The 24,030-nt window shown below is 45.7% G+C and overlaps 1 protein-coding gene across 14 annotated transcripts in view; it reads right to left on the reverse strand.

Annotated features, from left to right (window-relative positions):
- The window catches only part of PTPRM (protein tyrosine phosphatase receptor type M), an 826,360-nt gene that overhangs the window by 4,028 nt on the left and 798,302 nt on the right, over window positions 1-24,030 (reverse strand). For all 14 annotated transcript variants that reach the window (XM_512029.7, XM_009433655.5, XM_009433656.5 and 11 more), the window contains 5 exons: window positions 23,495-23,668; window positions 22,409-22,540; window positions 18,156-18,281; window positions 15,610-15,773; window positions 8,229-8,364 (listed from right to left, as the gene is read on the reverse strand). In XM_512029.7, the coding sequence (XP_512029.4) occupies window positions 8,229-8,364; window positions 15,610-15,773; window positions 18,156-18,281; window positions 22,409-22,540; window positions 23,495-23,668 (732 nt within the window). The remainder of the gene's footprint in view (window positions 1-8,228; window positions 8,365-15,609; window positions 15,774-18,155; window positions 18,282-22,408; window positions 22,541-23,494; window positions 23,669-24,030) is intronic.

The raw sequence follows: 24,030 nt of genomic DNA on the forward strand, positions 1-24,030 counted from the left end.
AAAAAAATATTTCTTGCCCTGGGCAAAATTAGATTTCTGATTCATATTCTAGTATTTATTATTTCAGGATTTGATACTTTTATTTTCAGAATATTTAAAAGAGATAATTGGAATTTCAAAATTCCAAAAGGCCACGTTGTCAGATCACCAGGCCGACATCTTGGCTGTGAAGTGCTCCCATCATGTCTGTGCTTTTGCGAATCACAGGGACAATTCTTTTGTAATGGAAATCTACACGGTCCAATCCCTTACTGCATGAAAAGGATTTTACACAAGCCTCATTGTGCAATTAATTTCAGTGGCTACTCAGAGCCATCCTTTTAACATATTTCCTTTTAACATGTTAAAATGCACCTAGTGGAGAGATGTGGCTGCTGCCCTCAGGCCACAACACAGGCCGGAAACTCAGGAGGGATTTTGGGCTTCGCTGCTAAGGAGCTGCTGCTTGGAAGTCACCGAAGCTGCCCTGTCTCAGGCATGACTATAATTTTCAAAATGAATTCTCCCTCTCCCACCTTATCCTTCCTGAGCAAGCAGCCAGTCCCCATAGATTCTGTGATGACTGGTTTCTGAATCAGAAAAATAAGGGGAAGGAAAAGGAAGACCACAAATTGTTGTGTCCCCTCCCCCAAGCACCTGGGTAAATGCCTGAAATCTTCCTACATTGGAAACTGATTACATTTGATCACCAGGTACAGGTCTGTCTGCTGCAGTTTCCTCTCTCAGCTCACTCCCTTTTGAACAGTATAATTAAGCCACATGAGCCATCCCTGTGCTCCAGGGGAAAAAGGAATGTTTAGGCCTTGGCCCCGAGTGCTCCAATTTGGGTGACATTAGCTGGCTTCAGGCATGAGGAGGTGCCCTGAGTAGGGGCTCAGGTGGGAGCCTGGCCCGGTCCTCCTCACATCCTTGGGTCAGACTGTAACCAGGGCGACCTGCTGCTATTCCTCGCCAAGGTCCCTGATGCTGGCCCCGCTCCCGATCAGACTTCCTGTACCTATGAGTTGGAGAAAGCAAAATGTGCAAGGGAACTGGAAATGAGGTTGGCTGTTAAAAGCCACTGCTCGCTTGGTGAGGGCGTCACGAGGCCAGCATACCAGCGGGCGGTGTTGGGGGCCTCCGTCAGGGGCCCGAGCCCTGTCGTCTGCGCAGGCTGCCTGCGTCTAAGGAACTCAGGCTGGCGGCCAGCGTGGGCACTTCAAACACCACATCAACGGCCTCCAAAGATTCAAAGAGAATAGCCTCCACCTCTGACCTGGTTGCTTTTGAAACTAAGGCAAGCTCTATGATTTTGGCTAGACCCTGAACTGACAGATCCTTCGGGCTGGAAAAATTCTTCTGAGTGATGCCCTGCCAGAAGGGCAGGGTGGGCCCTACTACCGTGGTGGGATCCCTCAGTTCAGTGTTCCCAGCCAGGTTGTGGCCAGCCACTCTGTGCCAAGGAGACCAATAAATTCTCATCCCTGCTCAGCGAGACAGCAGCATGTCCCTGGAATGATGAGTGGCTCATTCCCTTAATCTCTATCTTTAATACATATAGGTAGAACTTTCTTCACCAAAGCCCCCTGCAAAATCCATGCCCAGTTCCTTATTGAGGCCCTGCTGAGCACAGCCACAACCTCCCCTAGGTTGGAGAGGGCAGCAAAGGGTGGCTCAGGTTGGACTCAGGTCTGGCTGCAGAGAAGAATGGTTCAGTCACTCAGAAAATGCTTACTGGGAAACTCCTGGGAGCCAGGCACTTGGCTGGTGCTGAGTGTAGGGGCAGGATGGGCAAGTGGAATCTGGGGGTGGGGAGAGGGGATGGGGTATTAGCAAAAATTATTACAAACCTTCCTCAACAGTGCAGGAAGACTGACCATGGGTGGATTCAAGGTGCCTGGAGTGTGGATTGGGGACCCTAGCTCACCTCTGATTCCCACCCAACTCCTGCACTCACCACCCCAACACATGCACACACACGTGCACAGCCTGTTAAATAGGCTGCAAATTTCACAGCGAGAGCTATTGAGGGACAGCCTATACACACCAGTTGGTGGCACAAGGGGGAGAGCTGTAGGCCCCACACCACATTGCATTTTGTATGTGAGTCCATTGTTGGCTTACTAAAGGGGAGGTGAGGCTGAATCTGGAGGGTCGGCTCTAAGTTACAGAGGGGGCAACCTGAACCTGTGTGGCAGATCCGCAGATCAGGATGGGGCCTGGCTCTGGAGTAAGTGGGACGGCAGGGGAGGGGGCGGTGAGCTGTGAACACCGCCGCATGGCACTGCAGGGAAGGGAGAGGCCCGCTGATCCTCCTACACCAACTTTCTCAGCCCTGTGGCACGTCTATCCTACCTGGCGGGGGCTCCATCCCAGAGCCTCTGGCTGAAGTGGGCTGGGGCAGGCCTGTGCACTGGTATTTCTGAAAGCTCCCCTGGGAGTTGGGGGTGGGCGGATTCTCAAGTGCGGCCTGGGCTGAGAGTGCGTCTAGAGCAGACATGGTTCTTAAGCTAGGCTGCACATGAGACTCACCAGGGGCTTTTAACACTCGGCTGCTGCAGCCAGGCCCCTGACCAATCGAATCAGTCTCCAGGTGGGCCCAGGGATCAGAATTGTTCTAAAGCTCCCAGATGACTTCAGTGGGCAACCAGGCTTGAGAACCACTGAGGAGACGCTCTTTTCTGAAGGCACGTGATGGTGGACGGGGGTGTTCCCGTTACAGCTGGTCTGAGATGAAGCTCACACACACAGTGACTGAGCTCTGCCCTGTTCCCAGGTCCCCTACACTAACCTGTGCCCTTTTTCTCCCGGTGCAAGAGCATGCACTGCTTTACCACCCTTTATCCTGGATTTCTCCCAGCAACTCAGTAACAAATCAACCCAGCGAAGGGTTATGACCATCACCTTCCTACAGGGCCCTCCCTTTCAGACTCCCAGGTGGGTTGGGACTGCTTATCCGGCTACATTCTATTTGGAATTTTCGTCTAATGGCTTTTAGTTGTTGATTTTTTTCCCTTACCTTTTCCACACATCATGAACCCTGAGAGCCCCGCTGGTGTCCAGCCTCTAGGCTGGGAGAAAGCTTGGGGGGCTCCTTGTAGGGTGGTTGAACATCAGCAGGCTTGGAGCTGGGAGGAGGGATCCGGATCTGGATTTGGCTTGCACGAATGACGAAACGCTAGACTTCTCTGTAAAGGGGGTGCAGCGGCAGCACCTCCTCTGGCTTTGGTGAAGGTGACTGAGTATAACAAGATAACTCTTGGGACGTGTTCCGTAAACAGAAAAGCCCCGTAGTCTTCTATGAACAGTATTCTTTTTTGTTGTTTTTGATGTTACTTTGTAAAAAACAACAGCTTTGTTGAGATATAATTCACATACCATAAAATTGGCCTGTTTAAAGGATACAGTTGTTACATAAAATTCATGAGAGGCCACTGTTTGGATGAGGCCCTGACAGACTAGACCAAACCAGAATGGAGTCCCTCGTGCTAGGTGCTACATCGCCATCCAACTGAACTTTGAAATAGGGCAGCTTTCCAAACATCAGGAGAAGTGCAGCAACCAGTCAGAAGCGACCCGGTTTTCCTGAGCTGCCATGATAAAGAAGTCCCTTCTGTTTTAACCGTATGATGGAAGGAAGTTTGAAACAACCAATCTGCGTTGTGTTCCCTGTCTCTGCCTTCTCAAGCTTTTTTCTGCCTATAAAGCAGCCTCCTCTGCTCAGCTCCTTGGAGCACTCGTTCTATTTTACAGAATGACATGTTGCCTGATTCTAGGGTCACTAATACAAGCCAATTAGACCTTCAAATTAAATGTGTTGTAATTTTGTACTTTAACACAGTTCAGTGGTTTTCAGTATATTTACAGACTTATATACAATCTAAGTTTAAAACATTCCCACCACCTCAGAAAGAAACCCTGTGCCTAACAGCAGTCACCCCCATCTCCCTTCCCCAGCCCTCAGCAGCCACTACTCTACTTTCTGTCTCATGGATTTGTCTGTTTTGAACATTTCACAGACAAGGAATCATAGAATATGTGGCCTTTTGTGACTGAATTAATAGTTTTTTTTTTTTTTTTTTTTGAGAAGGAGTCTTGCTCTGTCACCTAGGCTAGAGTGCAGTGGTGCGATCTCAGCTCACTGCAACCTCTGCCTCCTGAGTTCAAGTGATTTTCCTGCCTCAGCCTCCCAAGTAGCTGGGATTACAGGTGCCTGCCACCACACCCGGCTAATTTTTATATTTTTAGTAAAGACGGGGTTTCACCATGTTGGTTGGCCAGGCTGGTCTCAAACTCCTGACCTCAGGTGATCTGCCCACCTCGGCCTCCCTAAGTGCTGGGATTACAGGCGTGAGCCACCGCGTTTGGCCAGGCTTAATATTCTTATTCCCACTTTACAGATGAGAAAACTGAGGTTCAGGTAGGACTTTTGCATCTCCAGTGAGTTCTAAGCTCCATGTGGGAGAGACCGTATCTTCTACTTTTCTTGCATCAATGCCCAGTGATGCTGCACATAGAACAGAGGCTGAGAAATACGTGCAGAATGGCATGAAACTAAGATAAGATGCCAGGCCAGGCACTGTGGCTCATGCCTATAATCCCAGCATTTTGAGAGGCTGAGGCAGGAGGACTTCTTGAGGCCAGGAGTTTGAAACCAGCCTGGGCAAAACTGCAAGACTCCCATCTCTAAAAAAATAAAAATAAAAATAAAAAACCAGCCAGGCATGGTTACATGCCCCTTTAGTTCCAGCTACTTGAGAGGCTGAGGTGGGAGGATGGCTTGAGCCCAGGGGTTTGAGGCTGCAGTGAGCTATGATCACGCCACTGCACTCCATATTAAAGTGTGTAATTACCTGCAGAGGCAGCTTTGTCAGCCCTGCCCAAGGCATTTGGGTAAATGATGGGGCCAGTTGTTCACTTCCTGGGCAGTGCACTAGGCTATGGAGGGGAGTCTTCCAAAGTTCCCACCACCTCACAGGGGACACTATGTTTCTCTAGGCAAGATCTGCCCTTGAAGACCATTTCTATGTTAAAACAGAGCCCTGGGAACTTCAAAAGCCATTAAGGAAGGCAAAAGTGAGAGGGGAGCTGCCAGCGTGAAGCAGCCGCTTTCCTGCAGCCGGAGTCTCTTCAAAGGAGCTCAGGTGCCAGCACTCCTTCTGAATATAACTAGGCGAGTCGTGGGGAATCTCAGGCTGTGCTGTCCTTGTCCATCCTCTGGGGACCTAGTTCTTTGATGGGGACTTGAGGCTGGTTGAAGAGATGGATAACTTAGAAGCGGGCTGAAAAAGGGGTCAGGAAAAACGCAGCTGTCCCTGCTGGATACAAAAAAATCTAGTCTTGTATTCGAAGCTATTTTGCCTCCTGGCAATCCACTGGCTTTTCTCCAGAGCTCCCAAAGCTAAAAATTTGCAGAAATACATCTTGAGGGCTTTCTGGATCTCCCTGGAGAGTGTCATGCTTCAACACGAACCGACGAATCTTCCCACTCAGAAGCAATTTAGAAAAATCAGAGCTGCAAAGGGAGATGGTGAGAGACACAGCGTCCCTCTGTGCGCTCACCCGCCCTGGCAGGGAGGGTAGAGCGGTAGCATTTGCCTGTTCTGAACGGAAGGGACCATGAGGGAATGCAGCCACACATGTGATGTGTAAGATCTGGTGGGGCCGGGGCGAGGGCCCCTCTATTGCACCCTAGCCTGCCTCTCCAGACACTCGGAAGTGCCCCCAGGGCTGTCTGGCACATGCTCGTCATCCTCTGAAGACGCGGCTAAGTAGATTCAGTACACTGCTCTTTTCAGCTGCTGGCACATTCTGTGCTTAGGACACACTCAGGCCTCAGATGGCCTGTGATGCCCAATAAAACTGTACCAGACTTTATCACCCTGGCCTAAGCTAATTAATTCTCTCAGACAACATACAGAGGTATCAACACCAAACTAAACAGAAGTCGTATTTACAGGCAAAACCAAATGACAACAGGTCCTATTCAGTTCGGGAAGCTTCAGACCCACTGAAAAGAGGATGGTGACTTTTTTCTTTGTCACCAGATATTATCTAATACCCTGCTAACAGCCACCATGACAGATATGTCACATAGTTTTCTCCAGACATTGCAAAACTTTCCTACATTTCTCAGACCCTGACCTTATCCTCCACCTGCTGCTGACTTTGGAGGTCTGGGCACCCAGAAATCCCATCTGCTCCCTCAGGATCACACATAATACACAAAGTCCTAAGTTACTATAGAATCATGGGCTGGGACCGCAAGCTCCCTTCTGGTTCAGCCATCTAAGCCTCCATTTATTTCACGAAAAATCCCCCCTGTCCTTCAGCGTGCACCACTGATTTGGAAAAAGCCCCATCACTCCTGCCCATAAAACCTGGTGAGTGATGAAAGCTGCAGCTGGAGCCATTAGAGGAAAGGCCTGGAAGGGTCTGTTTCTAATGATGTGCTTAATTCAGGCTGCAGTGAGAGGGAAGTGACATTTTTTTGATCAAGGTCAGCTGTGCCCAAGTACCAACCAGAGTCTCGAGGCTGCATACCTGTCCCTGAATTAGTGAGGTTAACTACCTCACGAAGCCACAGGCAGAATATTTCATTTGTGCATTTGTTTCTGTCCTCTGCCGGCCCAAACTCAGGCCTCTGCCGACAGCATGGCCACTCTTTGCTCAACTGCCTCCATCCCGGAACACTGGGAATTCCATGGCGGCAGAACTCTTTAGCATTCAGGCGGGATTGCAGGGAGGGAGACGGTCCTAGTGAAGCCACACACCAGCCTTTCAACAACCCACAGGAAATCCGTTACTACATCCAGGGCACTTAGAGCCCTTCTGCCAGGCCACTGACGGCATCACGCCTGGCAGACTCCTACACTCTCTACATCCACCTGTCCCCTTTGCAATTTCCAAAACACTTTCACATCTCTCTGCACACTGGGTACCTCAGTGAGCTCATGGTATCCCTAGTTTACAAAACTAAAACCTAAGGGAGTTAAGTGACATGCTTAAGGACACTTAAATGACAAAACTAATGTGTTTGGGGTCACCTAACTAGAATTAGTAGTAGAGTTGAGACTAGAATTTGGGTTTCCATGGGCTCCCCGTAGGGTGGGGAGGAGGGGCGCAGGAGTCTGGGGAGCACAGTCCTTTCTGCCCCTTCTAGAAGCCAACATGCTAACAGCTGATGGGTGAGAGTGTGCCTAACCAAGTGGGTGTGACAAATTTTCTGACCAACAACCATGCTTCTTGGAAATGGAGCAGCTCATCAGGCACGAGACATGTATCTGGGCAAAGTGGATGCCCTGGAGAGTGGTTCGTGATGAGTGGGACACGTTTGGGAGCTCGTTGTCATTGGTCACTACTATTAGCCAGCCTGGAGCACTGCTATTATGACTTCTTAAACTGCATGAGGACCATGGCTACTTCCTCAAATTCAGCTTGACTCTCAACTCCCTCTTAAGTCCCTTTATTTTAATTTTTAACATTAACCCCAGTGTTGTGATGCTGTGGACCTGGGAACATTGGCTTTGGCGCTTGTCCCATCGGCCATCTCTTCCTCCCTCTCCTGCCCCCAAGCCATTTTCCAACCTTGGATTAGTCCTGCTGTTTCCTACAGATCCTTCCTCCACTCACAGAGAAGTGCAAAAACCTAATCTAAAAGCTTCCTCCTTTAAACTATTCTAGAGTCACGGTGGCTGGCATTTCAACAGCTCCACATAAAAAGAGATTTCATAAAATACTCTTAAGAAAATAATTGTACATTGTCCTTTGTTTCTCATCTCCTTTAATCCTTTTCTCAGATATGGCCACCATAATTAAATGCAATATTCTGGATGTCAAACTAAAATTCACAGCTTTGATAAATATTAGGCGATTAAGCTATTTATAAAATATATAATTTGAAAATCTGGCATTTCACGTACTATGATTATTTCTTCTCTGTGAAGACTAAGTGCTTAGCCACATGGAAGGCACTGCCAGGAAGGGAAGTTAATAAGGATGTTCACTTGTGAGTTTCAGCTATTTCCGCATTTCAAACGAGCTGGAGACAAAGTCTCCTTGTGAAGAACAAAGAGAGGAAGAGGGAGAACAAGAAAGAAGAAAAAAGCCCTACAAGCAAAGTGATTACATTGTGATTTTGAAAATGAGTCTCTTCCTCTATGCATCAGTTTCCCTGCAGATCTGGGAGCTGGAGTGGATTCTAATGCTAATGGGGTGTCTCATGGAACAGCTCAGAGGGGGTGTCCTACCAGGAGGTCGACCATGTTGGGCTTGTTGTTCCTCAGTGTCTTCACAGCGTGAAAGACATCCACGGTTCTCTGGTGCCGGAGCATCTCACATACGATGCTGATGGCGCAGAACGTCCCACTGCGGCCTCCCCCGTTCCTGTCGTGAAAAAGATCAGATGACTGCACTCGGTTTGTCTTTACACTGCATCTTGCAAACACCTGTGGAAACAAGCTGTCTAAACCCTGGGGAACAGTAACAACAAAGGGCTCTGAGGTTGGGGGACCTCTTACCTGGGCAGATTCTTTTAATTAAAGCAAACAGAGCAAGCCATCCGCAGTGTTTGGCCACAGGTCACCTGACTGCAGAGCCTTTCCCAGCTCACCTCAGCCCTGGTCACATTCTCTGATACAGCAATTCGTCGATAAGGGCCCATGGTAGAAAATTTTCAATGAATCTTTTTTAGGGTCTGCCAGGAAAATTGGTGTGACAAGTATGGGTTACGTTCAAAGATGTATCTGGCCTTTAAAAACATCCATTAGCAGCTGGGCGCAGTAACTCACGCCTGTAATCCCAGCACTTTGGGAGGCCAAGGTGGGTGGATCACGAGGTCAGGAGATCGAGACCTTCCTGGCTAAACACGGTGAAACCCCATCTCTACTAAAAAAATACAAAAAAAATTAGCCGGGCGTGGTGGCGGGTGCTTGCAGTCCCAGCTACTCGGGAGGCTGAGGCAGGAGAATGGCGTGAACCCGGGAGGTGGAGCTTGCAGTGAGCCAAGATTGTGCTACTGCCCTCCAGCATGGGATACAGAGCAAGACTCCCTCTCAAACAACAACAACAACAACAACAACAAATCCATTGGCATTTCATTATTTATCTATAAAACATAGAGGCTCTTTTTAAAGAAAACTTTTTACTCTGAACCCATGTTAGATGTGCAGAAATGTAAAAATAGCATAGAGAATGCATATCCAACTTCCCTGATATGAACACCTTACTTGCCCACAGCACATTATGCAAACCAAGAACGTGATGCTGGGACAATACTATTAACTAAACCACAGACTGTAGTCACATCTCACTAGTTCCTCCACGAATGTCCTTTTTCTGGTCCAGGATCCAACCGTGCATGTAGTTGTCCTGTCTCCTTAATTTCCTTCAGTCTTTCCTTGTATTTCCTGACCTTGACACTTTTGAAGAGCACTGATCAGTGATTTGTAGAATATAAAGAATGTAGAACACAGAAGTAGAAAGTAGCTGTCGTCCCCAGCCGCAATCTGAGAAGTCATCACAAACTATAACATGTAGACCATCCCTTCATTTGGGTTTGTCTGATGTCTTCTCATGACTGGAAACAAGGCCGTGCATTTCGGTAAGAAAACCAGAGAGGGGATGTTCCCTCCTCCCAGGGGTTCAGGATGTCCATCTGTCTTATTACTGGTGATGTTAACTTGCTCACTTGTTAAGATGGTGTCTGCCAGATTTTCTCACCATAAAGTTATCATCTTTCTCTTTGCAGTCAATAAATATCTGGGAGGAAGATATTTTGGGACTACGCAAATATTTTGTTTCTCGCCCACTGATTTGAGCATCCGTTGGTGGATCTTGTCTGCAACAATTAATTATCACTGTGGTGTTTGCCTAATGGTGATTTCCTGTTTCCCTCTCTTTCAACATTCTACACTAAGAAAGAGCTGTCTCTTCTTCCCTATTATTTATTTGTTTATTTATTTTATGATTTGTTTATTTCAGTGTGAGCTTATACATAATAATTTTATTCTATCAGCTAAAATCCAAGGGTACTAATATTGATTTTGTTCACATTGTTCCAGCTTTGGCCAGTGGGAGCTCCATCAGGCTGGCTCTTTTGTTCTTTTCTGACAAGCCCCCAGCCTTTTTTATTTCTTTACTCTCTGCAACCACATAATGGTCCAGGCTCATCCCGCACTATCCCTGCATCAACTCTGCAGTCACTCTCTCCTCAAGGAGATAAGGGACCCTTTTTTTTTTTTTTTTGAGATGGAGTCTCACTCTGTCACCCAGGCTGGAGTGCAGTGGCGCGATCTCGGCTCACTGCAAGCTCTGCCTCCCGGGTTCACGCCATTCTCCTGCCTCAGCCTCCCGAGTAGCTGGGACTACAGGCACCTGCCACCATGCCCGGCTAATTTTTTTGTATTTTTTTAGTAGAGATGGGGTTTCACCGTGTTAGCCAGGATAGTCTCAATCTCCTGACCTAGTGATCTGCCCGCCCCGGCCTCCCAAAGTGCTGGGATTACAGGTGTGAGCCACCGCGCCCGGCCATGGGACCTTTTTATTTTTAAACACAGTACATAGTATAACTATCATACCTAAAATAATAACATTACTGTTTTAAAATTATCAAATTTCTAGTCAGTGTTCCAGTTTCCCAGATTGTTTCTTACAGCTGCTTTTTAAAAAAATCCACTCCCAGATTGTTTCTTACAGATGCTTTTTAAAAAATCCACATCTAGGCAAAGTCCACAGATTGGATTTGGTTGGTATGTCTTGCAAATTTATTTTACTCTGTGAGTTCCTCTTTGCTCTCTCTTTTTTCTTGAGAATTTATTTGTTGAGGAAACAAGTTCATCTCTGTCCTGTAGAGAGTCCCACATCCTAGATTTTTCTCATTCATCACATCTCTGTGATATTATTTAATATGCTGCTTTCTAACTCTGTATTTCCTGTAAATTGGTAGGTAGTTCCAGGGCTTGATAAGAATTCAAGATTTATTTATTTATACAAGGATACTTAAAGTATACTTTCATTAGGAAGCAAGCCAAAAATATCTGGTTGTCCCTTGTTTTATGGTTTTAAGAGAGATCATCGTGTTCGGATATCAGCTTGATCAGCCCATTATGAAATTCCGAATCAGTTTTTTAACTAAAGTATAATATACCTACAATAAAGACCGTAAGTAGACAGCTCAGTCAATTTTTACCAATGCATACACCACGTAACCACCATTCAGATCAAGATACAAACCACTTTCAGTCCCCAAGAGGCTCCCTCACATTCCTTCCTCAACAATACCATCAGTATCACCAAAGAGAATCCATTCTTAAGCCTAGCATCATCAATTGCTTTTGCCTGTTTTTCAGCTTTGTGTAAATGAACCATATACTATGTCTTCTTCTGAGACTGGCTTATTTCACTCTGTGTTGTCTGTGTGAGAATCACCCACGGTGTTATATTGGTAGTTTATTGTTTTATATTGCTAAGAAGAATTCCACTGAATGAATACCCACTGTACAATTTATCCAACAGCTGATGAATGTTTGGGCTGTTTCCAGTTTTTAAATATTATGAGTAAACCTGTGATAAGCTTATCTTTTGGTAGATGATTCATTTCTGCAGTCATTTCTCTAAGAACAGAAGAGCTCAGCCTCAGACTGCGTATATGTTTAGCTTTGGTAAATGCTGTCAGTTTCCAAATGGTTGTACAGTAGTTACTTCCTTCCTACAGTGTATAAGAGTTCCAGTTACTCCACGGCTTCACTAACACTTGGGATTATCATTTATTTGTCTGTCTTTAAAATTTCAGCCATTCTGGTGAGTACACAGTGGCATGTGATCCTGGTTTGAATGTGGATTTGCCTAAAAATGAATAATATTGAGTAACTTTTCTATGCTCATTGGCTATTCGGGACATCTTTATTATTATTATTATTTTCTTTTTGAGACGGAGTCTTGCTCTGTCGCCCAGGCTAGAGTGCAGTGGCACGATCTTGGCTCACTGCAAGCTCCGCCTCCCGGGTTCACGTCATTCTCCTGCCTCAGCCTCCCGAGTAGCTGGGACTACAGGCACCTGCCACTGCACCCGGCTAATTTTTTGTATTTTTAGTAGAGACGGGGTTTCACCGTGTTAGCCAGGATGGTCTCGATCTCCTGATCTCGTGATCCACCCGCCTCAGCCTCCCAAAGCGCTGGGATTACAGGCGTGAGCCACTGCGCTGGGCTGGGACATCTTTTGTCTTCAGTGAAGTACCTGTCAAGTTTTTTGCCCATTTAATAAATTGAGTTGTCTATCATTTTCCTACTGGCTTGCAGTACAGCAGTTCTTCGACATTGTGGCCGAGTCCTTTGTCAGACACATGTATTATAAAAGTCTCCTCCCACTGCCTTGCTTCTTTACCCTCTTATTGACATCTTTTGATGAAGAGAAGGGCTCAATTTTAATGAAAGTCCACGTTGTCAATATTTCTTTTAAGGCTATTGTTCTGTGTCCTGTTTAACAAATCTACCTGCGGTCGTGAAGATATTCTCCTATGTTTTCTTCTAGAAGCTTTGTTATTTTACTTTCCCCTTTTGGTCTACCATCTATCTGGAAGGGATTCTGTACATGGAGTGAGGGAGACCAACGTGTCCAGGCAGTCTTCCCCACCCACTGCAGTGCTGCGTTGCAATGGCATCTTTGTTGTAAGTCAGATGACGCTGAGGTACGGATCTGTCCCTGGACTGTCTCTTCTGCTAATTAGAAGATTAGCTGTTTTCTATCCTTGCCTTAACATTACACCGCTTTTCCTATCAGCTTTGCACCTAATACTTTCGACAGCTGTTGAAGACCACTGTCTAATCTATTATTTTCATCAAGAGTTGCAAAGTGGTGAAATCTTAATTCTATCCATTTAATCTAGCTTTATTAGCTGGGAGACACATATAAAGAAAAACACTCTCTATTTGCCTACCTTGAATATCTGTGGCTCAAGGAACCATTCACTTCAAAGCACCTGCAGGTCTTGTCTCAGCCAGGAACTCTCCACCCACAGCCGTTAGGTGGCGCTACACTATGCTGAATGCCATGCTCTTACCTCCAAGAGGAAGACTGGAGTGGTTTGATTCTTTCCTGGCCAGTACTGGGGGATGCCAATGTAAACTAACTTTGTTTCTTATAGCTAAAAAAAGCCTTAGATTTAGATATATAAATGTAAACAAAAATAAACATTCTCACCAGGCCTAGGTCTCATGCCCACCTTGATGCTAAGAGAGCAAGAGACAGCCCCACGTGAACAGAGGCGGGGCTTTAGGGAGGGGGGAGTATTCCAAAGAATAATCAAGGTTCTCTCAGTGAAAATGGGAAGAGATGCTGCACAGGCAGGAGAGAAGAAACAACGGATGCCTCCCACCGTCCACTGTGAAGAACGGCTGATTGCTCTAGGTTTTACATGGAATAGCAATGTCACTGGTTAGTTCTGTGGTCACAGCTGCCGCTGGGAAGTGTGTTGTTGACAAGGTGCAGTGATTTAAGAAGTCTTTATGTCTTCTTGTTAGGCCTGTCCTGGTGCCTCAACTTCTTCGAGTCACTAGTAACTTAGTCCTGTGGGTTAAAGCACTGACCCTTTTTAGAAAGCTGCTCATCCTGGGGGGAGCGATGCATTATACATCTAGCTCCAGATGCTGGGGGTCTCCAGATGCAGGCAGGGGTAACTGCAACCTATTTTTAGTATTTTAGAAAAATCTGATATATCTAATACAAACGAACTACAATGTTAATATTCTTTGCTGGGATTGTATCATCTCAGCGTGAGCCTCTTGTTCTGATCAAAGGTTGGATCTGGATTGAAGAGAAATAAAAATAGGGATGTGGACTGCTAATGAATTCTTTTTGTCATTTTCTTGATAGAGTTTTTTTTTTCTTTTTTTTGAGATGGAGTCTCGCTCTGTCCCCCAGGCTGGAGTGCAGTGGCGCCATCTCGGCTCACTGCAAGCTCCGCCTCCCGGGTTCACGCCATTCTCCTGCCTCAGCCTCCCGAGTAGCTGGGACTACAGGTGCCCACCACCATGCCTGGCTAATTTTTTGTATTTTTAGTAGAGACGGGGTTTCAACGTGTTAGCCAGGAGGGTCTTCATCTCCTGACCTCGTGATCCACCTGCCTTGGTCTCCCAAAGTGCTGGGATTACAGGCGTGAGCCACTGCGCCTGGCCAACAGAGATTTTTTAATGCACTGGGTCCATGAGAAGAAAGGGGGGATGACAGCAACTAGAGAAAGGTGAGGTTAATAAACTGCTTTTTAGAGGACAAAAGATTGGAACTTCTGGTTGAAGACAACTGTGGGTAGGTTCTTAAGGCTCTTTCCAAAGGAATATCAGTTTCCTGCAGGATGAGACACTATCGTGTTTTGATCGTTGAGAGGCAGGCAGAGTCCTGGGCTTCCAGGGAGACTTTGCAGGCCCGGGGTAGGAGGTGGCATTGCATCAGACAAGGGCACTGACTGGAGAGTAACCCACGCCCTGAGCCAGGTCTGCAACTTTAACTAGGCTTGATCTACACGGAGTGAAACTTTATTTTGCCTTCAATTTAAGAGAGATCTCATTGTGTACTTCTAATGATACTTCACTGAAAAGTGACATTCGCTTATCCTTTAAATTTCCCCAAATTCTCTAAACATCTTCCTTATCTGCCATGACTTTCTAATTGCCTGTTCTATTAAGCCGATTCCAGCTGGTTGATTAGCTACATATCATTGCCAATGAGAAAATGCAGGTGAAAGTGCTTTGAGAAACATGGCATTCTCCATTCAGTGGCTCTCAACCTTATTATCTCAACACATTGAAATCACCTAGGCATTTTAAAAAAACACCCATGTCTGGGCCCCACTCCTAGAGATTTTGATTTAATTGGTCGGGGTGTGGCCTAGGTGTGGGCTTTTTTTTTTTTTTCATGTAAAGCTCCCCAGATAATTCTCAATGTGCAGGTAAGGCTGGGGGCTATGTGTAGCAGGGGTGCCCACATTTAGCACCTGCAAAACTTGCTGGCCTGGAAGCCTCATTTTGGGGACACTGGCTGTAACCAAATCCTCCCAATATACACATTCTCCCAAAAAGCATGCACGCGCACGCACACACAGACACACACGCGCACACACACACACACACACTCCAGGTCCTTTGAGACCTCTGACATGATTTCCAATTGAATAATCAAGTAATGTGATGGTAAACTGGCCTTTGGCTGGTGGGACGGAGCCCTGAGTTGTAGCATTTGTTGATTTCCATGATGTAAATCCTTCTACCATGGATGAATTCAAGTTACCAACAGTTGAAGACCCAGCTCAGAAAATTCCTGAAAACTTAACAATTGGCTCTCAAGAGCCAGTGTTTTTTTTTTTTTTTTTCTCTTGGCAGTGGGCGGTGGGGGCAGGGGTCCTAATCAAAAGGTCAGTGCTTGTTTGTACAGCAGCAGCACACCATCCAAATGCAGAATGTGCATATCCTGTTTCCTGAAAAGCCAACCAATCCCTCACTGAGTGTCATGATCACCCCTTCACCTAGACCTACTTATTTCTTCTCCATTTCTAGTGAAACAAAAGACAGAGAACTAGGAGGTGAGAGTGAGTGTGGGGCCTCGCTGTTCTGAAATGAAGAGCTCTGTCAAGCACTTACAAGCAGTGCACAACGGTGCGGCCTTCCCCACCATTGTATTCCTCTTGCCACTTGTCCACCTGGCGAATGAGCTTCAAGAAGGAGCGCTTAGACACTGGTGTGTCCCTGTACATCGGCCAGCCCAGGAACTGGAATTGCTGCACCATCCGATATCCATCTTGTGGCTACAAAGAACCAGGCAACAATCGGGGAGTGGAAAGAAAACAGGCATTATTTACTGAATTCCAGCGGGCTGATTCCACTTACTTGATCTTCCCATTATTAAAGGCGAGTCCTGCCTACAAATTACCAACGTGGCTTCTGCTGGCCTGAAGAGTTATGGTTTTAAATCTTGAGCAGTTAAAAACAACCAGGGGTTTTAAATGACAGGCCAGACAAATGACAGGCCAGTGAGGCAGAATGCTTCCCATTCTGCAAAAGCCAAGAGAAAAATAACACAGCATAAGCACTGACCACATTGTCATGTTAAGTGGTAAAATAACTTCAATTACAGGTAAATTACAGGTAATGAATAATTTATAACCTGGAGATGTCTCGGAGCTCAGTGTGAAGATAGAGAACACTGCTTCCTGTGAGCATAATATGGTTTTGCTTATTGATGTTGAATCTTGCTAAGATAGCAATAGTTAATTAATCCTTAGTCATAGTGAAATAGAATTGCAGAATTCAAAAAAGTGTTACTTAGCTTATGGTAGAAACATGAAAACAGCTTTAATCTGGCCATGGCTAAATCGCTTGGACTGTATCTTCTGTGGCCTTCAGCAGCATCTGACACAGGTGACACTCTCTTCTTGTCAACACGCTTTCCTCACTGGCTGGTCCTTCTCCCACAGCAGTCCCTCCCTCTCTCTCTGCCTCAGTCTCCCCTTCTCCCAGACCTCTTGCTGACAGAAGCCCCCAGGCTCAATCCCTGGGGCCCTTCCTCTTCCTCTGCTTCTCATTTGATTTCATTCAGGCTCATGGCTTTAGATATTACCAATATCCCAATAAGTCATAAACTCATATATCTGGTTCAGCCCTCTCTCTTGAATTTCACCCTTATATTTTCAAAGGCCCACCTGATATTCGCACTTAGGGGCCTAAAAGTCATCCCAAACCTAGTATGTCTACAATTGAGCTTCTGATCCTCTCTCCACAATGCCCCCCACCCCTAAACAATCCGGTTACACGGGCAGCCTGGACAACAACTCAGTCAGTGTCCATTCCATCATCCTAGCTCTCAGGACAGGAACCGTGAGAGCCCACTCCATTCCCCAGGATTGTGCTGGCTCTTCCTTCAGAAAATATCAGAACCTCCCTCTTCTCATGACCTCCACTCCTGCTCTCTCCCGTCTCACCATGATCTCCTCTCCTATCACTGTCATTTCTCAAGGGGATTATCCCAACGGCCTCCTGATGCCTCTCTCCTCCAGTCTATTCTCAACACAGGTGCCAGAGTGCTCCTTTTAACATGTAAATTACACCATTGGATTTTTGCACTCAAAACTCTGTAATGGCTCCTTATTTCCTTCAAAGCAAAAGTCCAAATGCTGACAGTGACTGCCAGGCCCTTCCAGCTGGGGCCCCCAAGCCACTGTCCTTCCAGGTGAACTGCTCACTCCCCATCAGCTACTCTTGCCTCTGCTCACTGAGCCTGGGCCATGCCGCCTCCTTGCTGTCCTGGCACTCACATGCAAGGCCCTGCCTTGGGGCCTCTGCACTGACCCTTCCTTCTGCCTGGAAAGCTGCCTCCCCAGAGAGCCTCGGTGCTCCCTGGACTCCTCCGTCTTGGCTCACAGGGCACACATGCTTACAACAGAGCTTGCTCCCCACTGCAAGGCCCTAGCACCTTCTAACCCCCCTACTTCTTTTCCTGTAGAATTTGTCACTTCCTAACTTACTACATCTATTATTGTATCTGTTATTTATTGTCTGATTTCTGACAATAATTCTTTGCTTGACCAAACTTTCGTCAGGCTCCTGAACATTCTCCTAGGCCTATCCATGAACTTCCTTGTAAAATCCAGTTTTAGCAATTTCTGTTAAGTCACCGTGGGCAAGAACCACCCACCCTTAATACCTGACCATGTTTGATATCTGATCAGGTTCCTTGGATGTCTGGTCACCTGGCCTGCCTTCAGCCAGAATCCTGTTAAGTCAGTTTAGCCAGAACCCCCCTTACTCTTCATGCCTCCCCTTAGTAATTTCCCATCCACTGACCCCCACCCTGCCTGCTGGCTATAAATTCCTGCCTGCCCATGCCACACTCGGAGTTGAGCCCACTCTCTCTCACCCACTGCAAGGTCCTGTGACAGGGGTCCCTGTACCTATCGTGATGGTCTTGAATAAAATCTGCCTTGCCGTGCTTTAATAAGTATCATTACTTTCTAAATACTGCTCCTATTAGAATGTAAGCTCCATAAGGTCAGGAATCTATGTTTTTTTGGTTCACTGACATACTCCAAACTCCTGGAACAGTGACTGACATAGAGTGAGTGCTCCAAGTATTCAGTGAGTGAGAAAATAAACGAAACCATAATCACAGGCATGACAGGCCCGTCTCTTACTCTGGCGGCATTGTAAATGCGGAATATCCTGCTGATGATGTCCTCTTCCAGGTCAGCAGAGACAAATTCCACCTGGATGGGGCCGTGTCTGTGTACTCCGTTTTCTGGCCAGTACTGTGGACACAACTGAATTCAAAACATATAAACATAAGGTTAGTTATAAGAGGAAATTTACTCCTAACAGTTTGGATAAGGTTAGTATTGACATTCAGTAATCCTTTTTTTTTAAGAGATAGGGTCTTGCTCTGTCTCCCCAGCTAGAGTGCAGTGGTGCGATCATGGCTCACTGCAGCCTTGAGCTCCTGGGCTCAAGCAACCCTTGCACCTAAACCTCTCAAGTAGCTGGGGCCACAGGTGTGTGCTACCACGCCTGGCTAATTTTTGTATTTTTGGAGACACAGGGATCTCGCTATGTTGCCCAGGCTGGTCTTGAAGCCCTCTTCTCCAGTGATCCTCCTGCCTCGGCCTCCCAAATTGCTGGGATTACGGATGTGGGATGCTGTGTTTGGAGACATCATTCAGGAATTCTGAAGATTTCACTGACTCCCTTTGTTTTCTTTTCTTTCTCTTTTCCTCCCAGCAATGTAGGCTTTTGGACTTCCTTGCTGGTTGATTCCTCAACTCCACCTGTCCTTTTCCTGGGACTTTTTCCTTCATTTTCTCAGAAAGCACCTTTTAGCCATGAGTAATTCTGCTTTCCAACGAGGTCATGTGGATGGCAGTTGCCATGTCCCCTTTTGCATGGTGAAGGGAACTCTCAACAGGCCCCGGGGAGAGGCACTAGGTGCCACCCCAGGATGTAAGGTACTCAAGATGGCTATACAACTCTTAATGCCCAGATCTCCACGCTCTGCTGGCTGGGATTGCATGTGGATTTATAACCACTATTGGGAATAAGGCTATTTTGTGACAAGGTTTGGAACTGATAACATTGTTGGGTTGCATTTTTATGTTCCAGTCCAAACCCTTGCAGCTCAGATCTAGCAAATCTGCTGTAATAAGAATAAATGCTTTGCTGTTCTGCCTGGAAGTGGCCTAATTAAAAAAGCAATTTCCTAGAGCCTCAAACTCTAGGTATTGTTGATACTGAGTAACTAAAACATTTGCATGAATGTAAATGCACAACTCAGGGCAGTAGGAGTGGTGCTGGGCATGGTGGCTTATGAAGGTGCTTATTAGCCAGCACCCCACAAAATTCCTACCCTTGGAAACAGTCAGGAAGGAAGAACTGCTAAGCTTTTTTTCTTCAAAAACCCTTCTCAAAGCCCCGAAACCTTAACAGGCATTTAAAGTTTGAAATTACACTTCCTTTGGGACTTCTTATTCCTATAACTTTTTTTTGAGTAGCATCTACCTTTTTTTTTTTTTTTTTTTTTTTGAGGCAGAAGCTCGTTCTGTCGCCAGGTTGGAGTGCAGTGGTGTGATCTCGGCTCCCCACAACCTCCGCCCCCCGGGTTCAAGCGATTCTTTTGCCTCGGCCTCCTGAGTAGTTGGGACTACAGGCATGCGCCACCACGCCCGGCTAATTTTTGTATTTTTAGTGGAGAGGGGGTTTCATCATGTTGGCCAGGATGGTCTCGATCTCTTGACCTCATGATCCACCCGCCTCGGCCTCCCAAAGTGCTGGGATTACCGGTGTGAGCCACTGCGCCTGGCCGCATCTAACTTTTATCTTTCTGATTTAGCTGAGGGACAGGTGGCCTATGGAAAGGCAAGGGGAGAACTACTTTATTATATAACCTGTTTCTATCCTGGGCCAAGAGCAGAGGAAGACAATCACCTAATTTTATGCAGAATGATGTGTCAGGAAAGGAGGATCCACTGGCTGAATTTCTAGACGACTTCTGTTTTCCAAAGGATCTAAAATCTCGTTGTCAAAGGTTGCTAAGGTTGATTTATACCCAAGATTGCAGGATAGTTTTCAGTTAGCAGTGGGCCAACCAAAACAGCAGTATCTCTCTCTCCATCACAGAACAGTTAAGGTTGGGATTTTATAAGTAAGAATGAAAGTAGGGTAACCAAGGGTGCCTTTTATGCTAGCTACGCTGACAGTATTTTAAAAATTACATTTATTTATTTTTAAATAATGCTTCCATGAAATATTTCCTTCCTCACCAGCACTTCCTGGTGACAAGTTATAAAACTGCCTTGTCAAATAATAGCATGTGATGTTTATGTTCTTTTTGATGCCCAAAGGGTACCCACTGTTGAAATTAATAGGCATTATGATGGGAAGCCGAGATGTTAATAAAAGCTGTAACATGTACATCTGAACCGTTCTGCCCATTTTTCTACTGCCTGAGCTTACTTTGCTTTCTGCTTGCTTTCTCAGTTCAAGCTCCTGACCAAAAGCTTGCCACTTACACCAAAGAAATATGAGTGACGTGGGTTGCGCTTGCCTCTTGGCACATTGCATTCTATGCTCTGCCCAAGTAAACCATGTAGAAAATGGCTTAAATGGTGCATAACACGTCCGTGAACCGGACCTATAAATACTTAAAATAGTTGAGTGCTATTCTTGTAGAATTGCAAAGCCTTTACATTCAAATGCTCAGTTTGGTGTTCGCTAAAAGACTGAATCCCAGGAGCCTCTTTTCTCTCACTCTGAAAATCAGCTCTGTCTGCTGAATAGAACTGGAGTCTTTTTGTCTCTCCTACCCATGAGCCAGCCAAGGCTTGGTTTGAGTCCAGATAGTTCGGGTTTAGAATGCGGCTTTAGAATTCCAATGCAGTTTTTCAAAAAGAATGCACTAGAATCACTGATGTCTTGTTCACTAATATGAACAAAAATATCTCCACATTTCAGGATTCACATTAAGAAAAAAACCATAATGATTCTAAATAAGGAAGAAGTCCCTTATTCTATAAGTGTCTGCGACTTAAGACTCTAGAATTAGTGAAATTTTGGCCGTGCCACTGTAAGTTAGAAAATCAGGATCCTTGGTTCTATTTTGAGTTGGGTCTTTGAAGCTTCCCATGCCATGGTGTCTGCTTGTCTTTATAAATGACTGTAAGCTAACCTTCTCAGAGCATCAATGGGGAAGAGTTTTAAAATATTTAAGCTTCTTAAGCCAAAAGGACTGGATAAGAACAAAGATTATCATTACTATTTCATTAACCAGCTTTCAGGCAAGAGCTTTGACAATATAATGCAGTGCCTCAGATGTAATTAAAAACCTTATAGAATTGAATTGAATGTCCATGCCATTTATGGCTGGATGATGGCAAGAAAACAGATTGTAGGAAGGAAAAATCTTGCCATCATGTCCAGTTGGGATGCCGAAATGCTTCAGACTTTTTTTTTTTTCTTTTTTTAAGAAAAAGAATTTGTGTCTACTGGACAGGAAATTAATTCAGTTCCAGAACAAGTTTTTTCTTAAAACACGCTAAGGTCAAACTTCCCATAATGTCTACTGTCATGGTGGTTGTCTATGATTGGTATAGGCACATCCCAAAGCAATAAATTCATCTCCTAAAGGGCCACTGCGCTAATGCTTGCCTGACAACCTGCTTCAAGAAAATGTGTCTAACTCCATTACTAACATTGAGTCATCACTGTCCAATTCTTTCTCTTTAATGTTTAAGAGTAACTATGCAAAAGCCCCATTTATCATTCCAAACTTCTCTTATCTCCAAGTCCCAGTATTATTTCTTTTTAATATCTTTACTAAAGCATTGAGAAAACTAATTGCTGTGCCTTAAAATTGCTTGCCTGTCTCTGCTGTCACCCCGACACTGTCACCCTGCATGACAATCTCTACCTGCCCTGCATGACGATCTCTACCTGTAGGCTCCTGGTGAGCTGTGCCAGGAAGCACACAGTCACTCCAGGAATGGGATCTGGGCTGGGTCAAACGCTATCTTCCCTTCTCCACTGTCCTCTGGTTTGCTCATTCTGCTTTGGCTCTGCGATGTGCAGGTTCCTGCTGAGCTCCAACTCGGTCTGCGACCTTGTCAACCTCCAGTGAGTATTTCCATCTTTTAGAACAGCTCAACTTCTGGCCGTGTCTTGCCCTGTCACCTCAACCATCTATGATTTCAGCCTGTATTTCTGGTTTCAACTGAATTTCTAACCCCTAATTCCGCCTGATTTTTAACCGTTGTGTTCAGCATCCCCAGTTCTCAACTTCAACTTCAAGTGCCACTTGAGATCTGGCACTAGGGCCTGCACTTCTCAGGTGCAAACAAACTCAGTGTAAAAACAAACTTGACCCCCTGGCACTAGTTCTGACTATAAGAAGTTCGGGTCTCACCTGGGCAGGATCCACATCATTTAGCATAACTACGGATGTGCAGTGATAATCCAGGACCAGTCTCCAAAAGTCTTTCACTGTGTTTGGCAAAGGATGCTGGGTGACTATAAAAGCTGAAGGCTGTTTATAGCTCTGCAAACACAAACAAGAATGCTCCAAATATACTCAGGAAAATGGGAAGAGAAGAAGCTAAGTTATTTCATGCAGAAGGAAGCTTGTGGCACAAAACACCGAACATGTTTAACAGCTGTTGAATTCTGTCACCATTGTCAGCACCAACATAGACTAAATATAAACTTCTCTGCAGAATAATAGTGATAAAAGTCTTACTTTGATACCAAGAAAACTTAATTAGTATCTCTTATCAATTTTTAAAATATTTCTGGTAGAGAGGCAATATCGAATCTATACATAATTATCTTGATGGAGAAAATTTAACTTTCCTTTTAAAATTACACATAATTAAAAGTTCTGCTTTTTCTAAAACTTGTTTGCTAGCAATTTGTATGTGTGACAGTGTTCTTATTTCTGCCATAAAGAATACATGTACTTTTTTTTACAGCTCTGAAGAGCTTCAAAAAAGTTCAGGTACCTTTTATGATATGACACCAACAGAATTAAAATTTCCGTGTCAGCACAGAACATACCCATTCACTCTTTGCATCAACCAAATAGCAACAAGAAAACAGACTGGCAGGAAGTAATGAGTTGAACTTTCCCCTATGTTAACTGCAGGCTAAATTACAGGAAAATGAACTAAAATAATGCTGCAAACCTATTAACCCATTTTCCTGCCATGGTGTCCCCTGTTCCCCAGCCAGCAGGTTAAAAGTCTCAGCTCTCAGAGGGCAACTGTGCCATGTTGCATTTACGGATACTCCTGGCCTGGTGGTCTCTGAGAAACGAAGGATATCAGCCCTGACACAAAAACATACGTGGAATCTGAAATCTATTTTTTGTTGGAAAAAAAAGTTTGTGTCTTAAAAAACAAAAGGGCTGGTGAGCAGAAGGGGGAAGACCCACGCCTGCTCTGCAGTCTCCCCAGACACCCCAGCCTCGGACCCGTGCGGGAAGCGGGGCACTCACGTCCATGAGGGCAGCATTGATGTAGTTGCTGCTCTCCCCGTCGATGGTGATGAGGAAGGGCAGGCAGCGGTCTGGGGGCAGGATGTCCATGCACCGGTTTTTCTCATGGTTCCGGGGCAACAGTGCGATGCTGCAGTCCTCTACTCGCAGCGTTGGTGTCACCATGTTTAGGGTCTGCGTGAGAAAAGAAAGGAACATGAGGACAAGAAGGCTTGGCAGCGGACTCCTCTCGCGTGCAGTTTTGGAAAGATGCAAACTTCCTGTGGCTGACTGCAAGATGGTCCCTTCTCCTCCCCTCCCCAACCCTCCACAGTTCGAGTTTTCTTTCTTTTGCTCCTTGGATTTCGTCCACTGACAGTGCCCATCAGACACAGGGGCCAGAGGCAGGGGCATAAGGGCCACTGTGGGTCCCTAGAATTAAGAGCCCTCAAGTTCCAGTGGAGTGAGGCACCTGGGGATTTGGGAGGTCAGAGGTGGGGGAAGAGTCTGGCCTTGACTCAGGTACATCTGGACAAAATGCATATGTGAGGAATACA

The sequence above is a fragment of the Pan troglodytes genome, chromosome 17 (genome assembly GCF_028858775.2).
Source record: "Pan troglodytes isolate AG18354 chromosome 17, NHGRI_mPanTro3-v2.0_pri, whole genome shotgun sequence".
Taxonomy (NCBI): Eukaryota; Metazoa; Chordata; class Mammalia; order Primates; family Hominidae; genus Pan; species Pan troglodytes.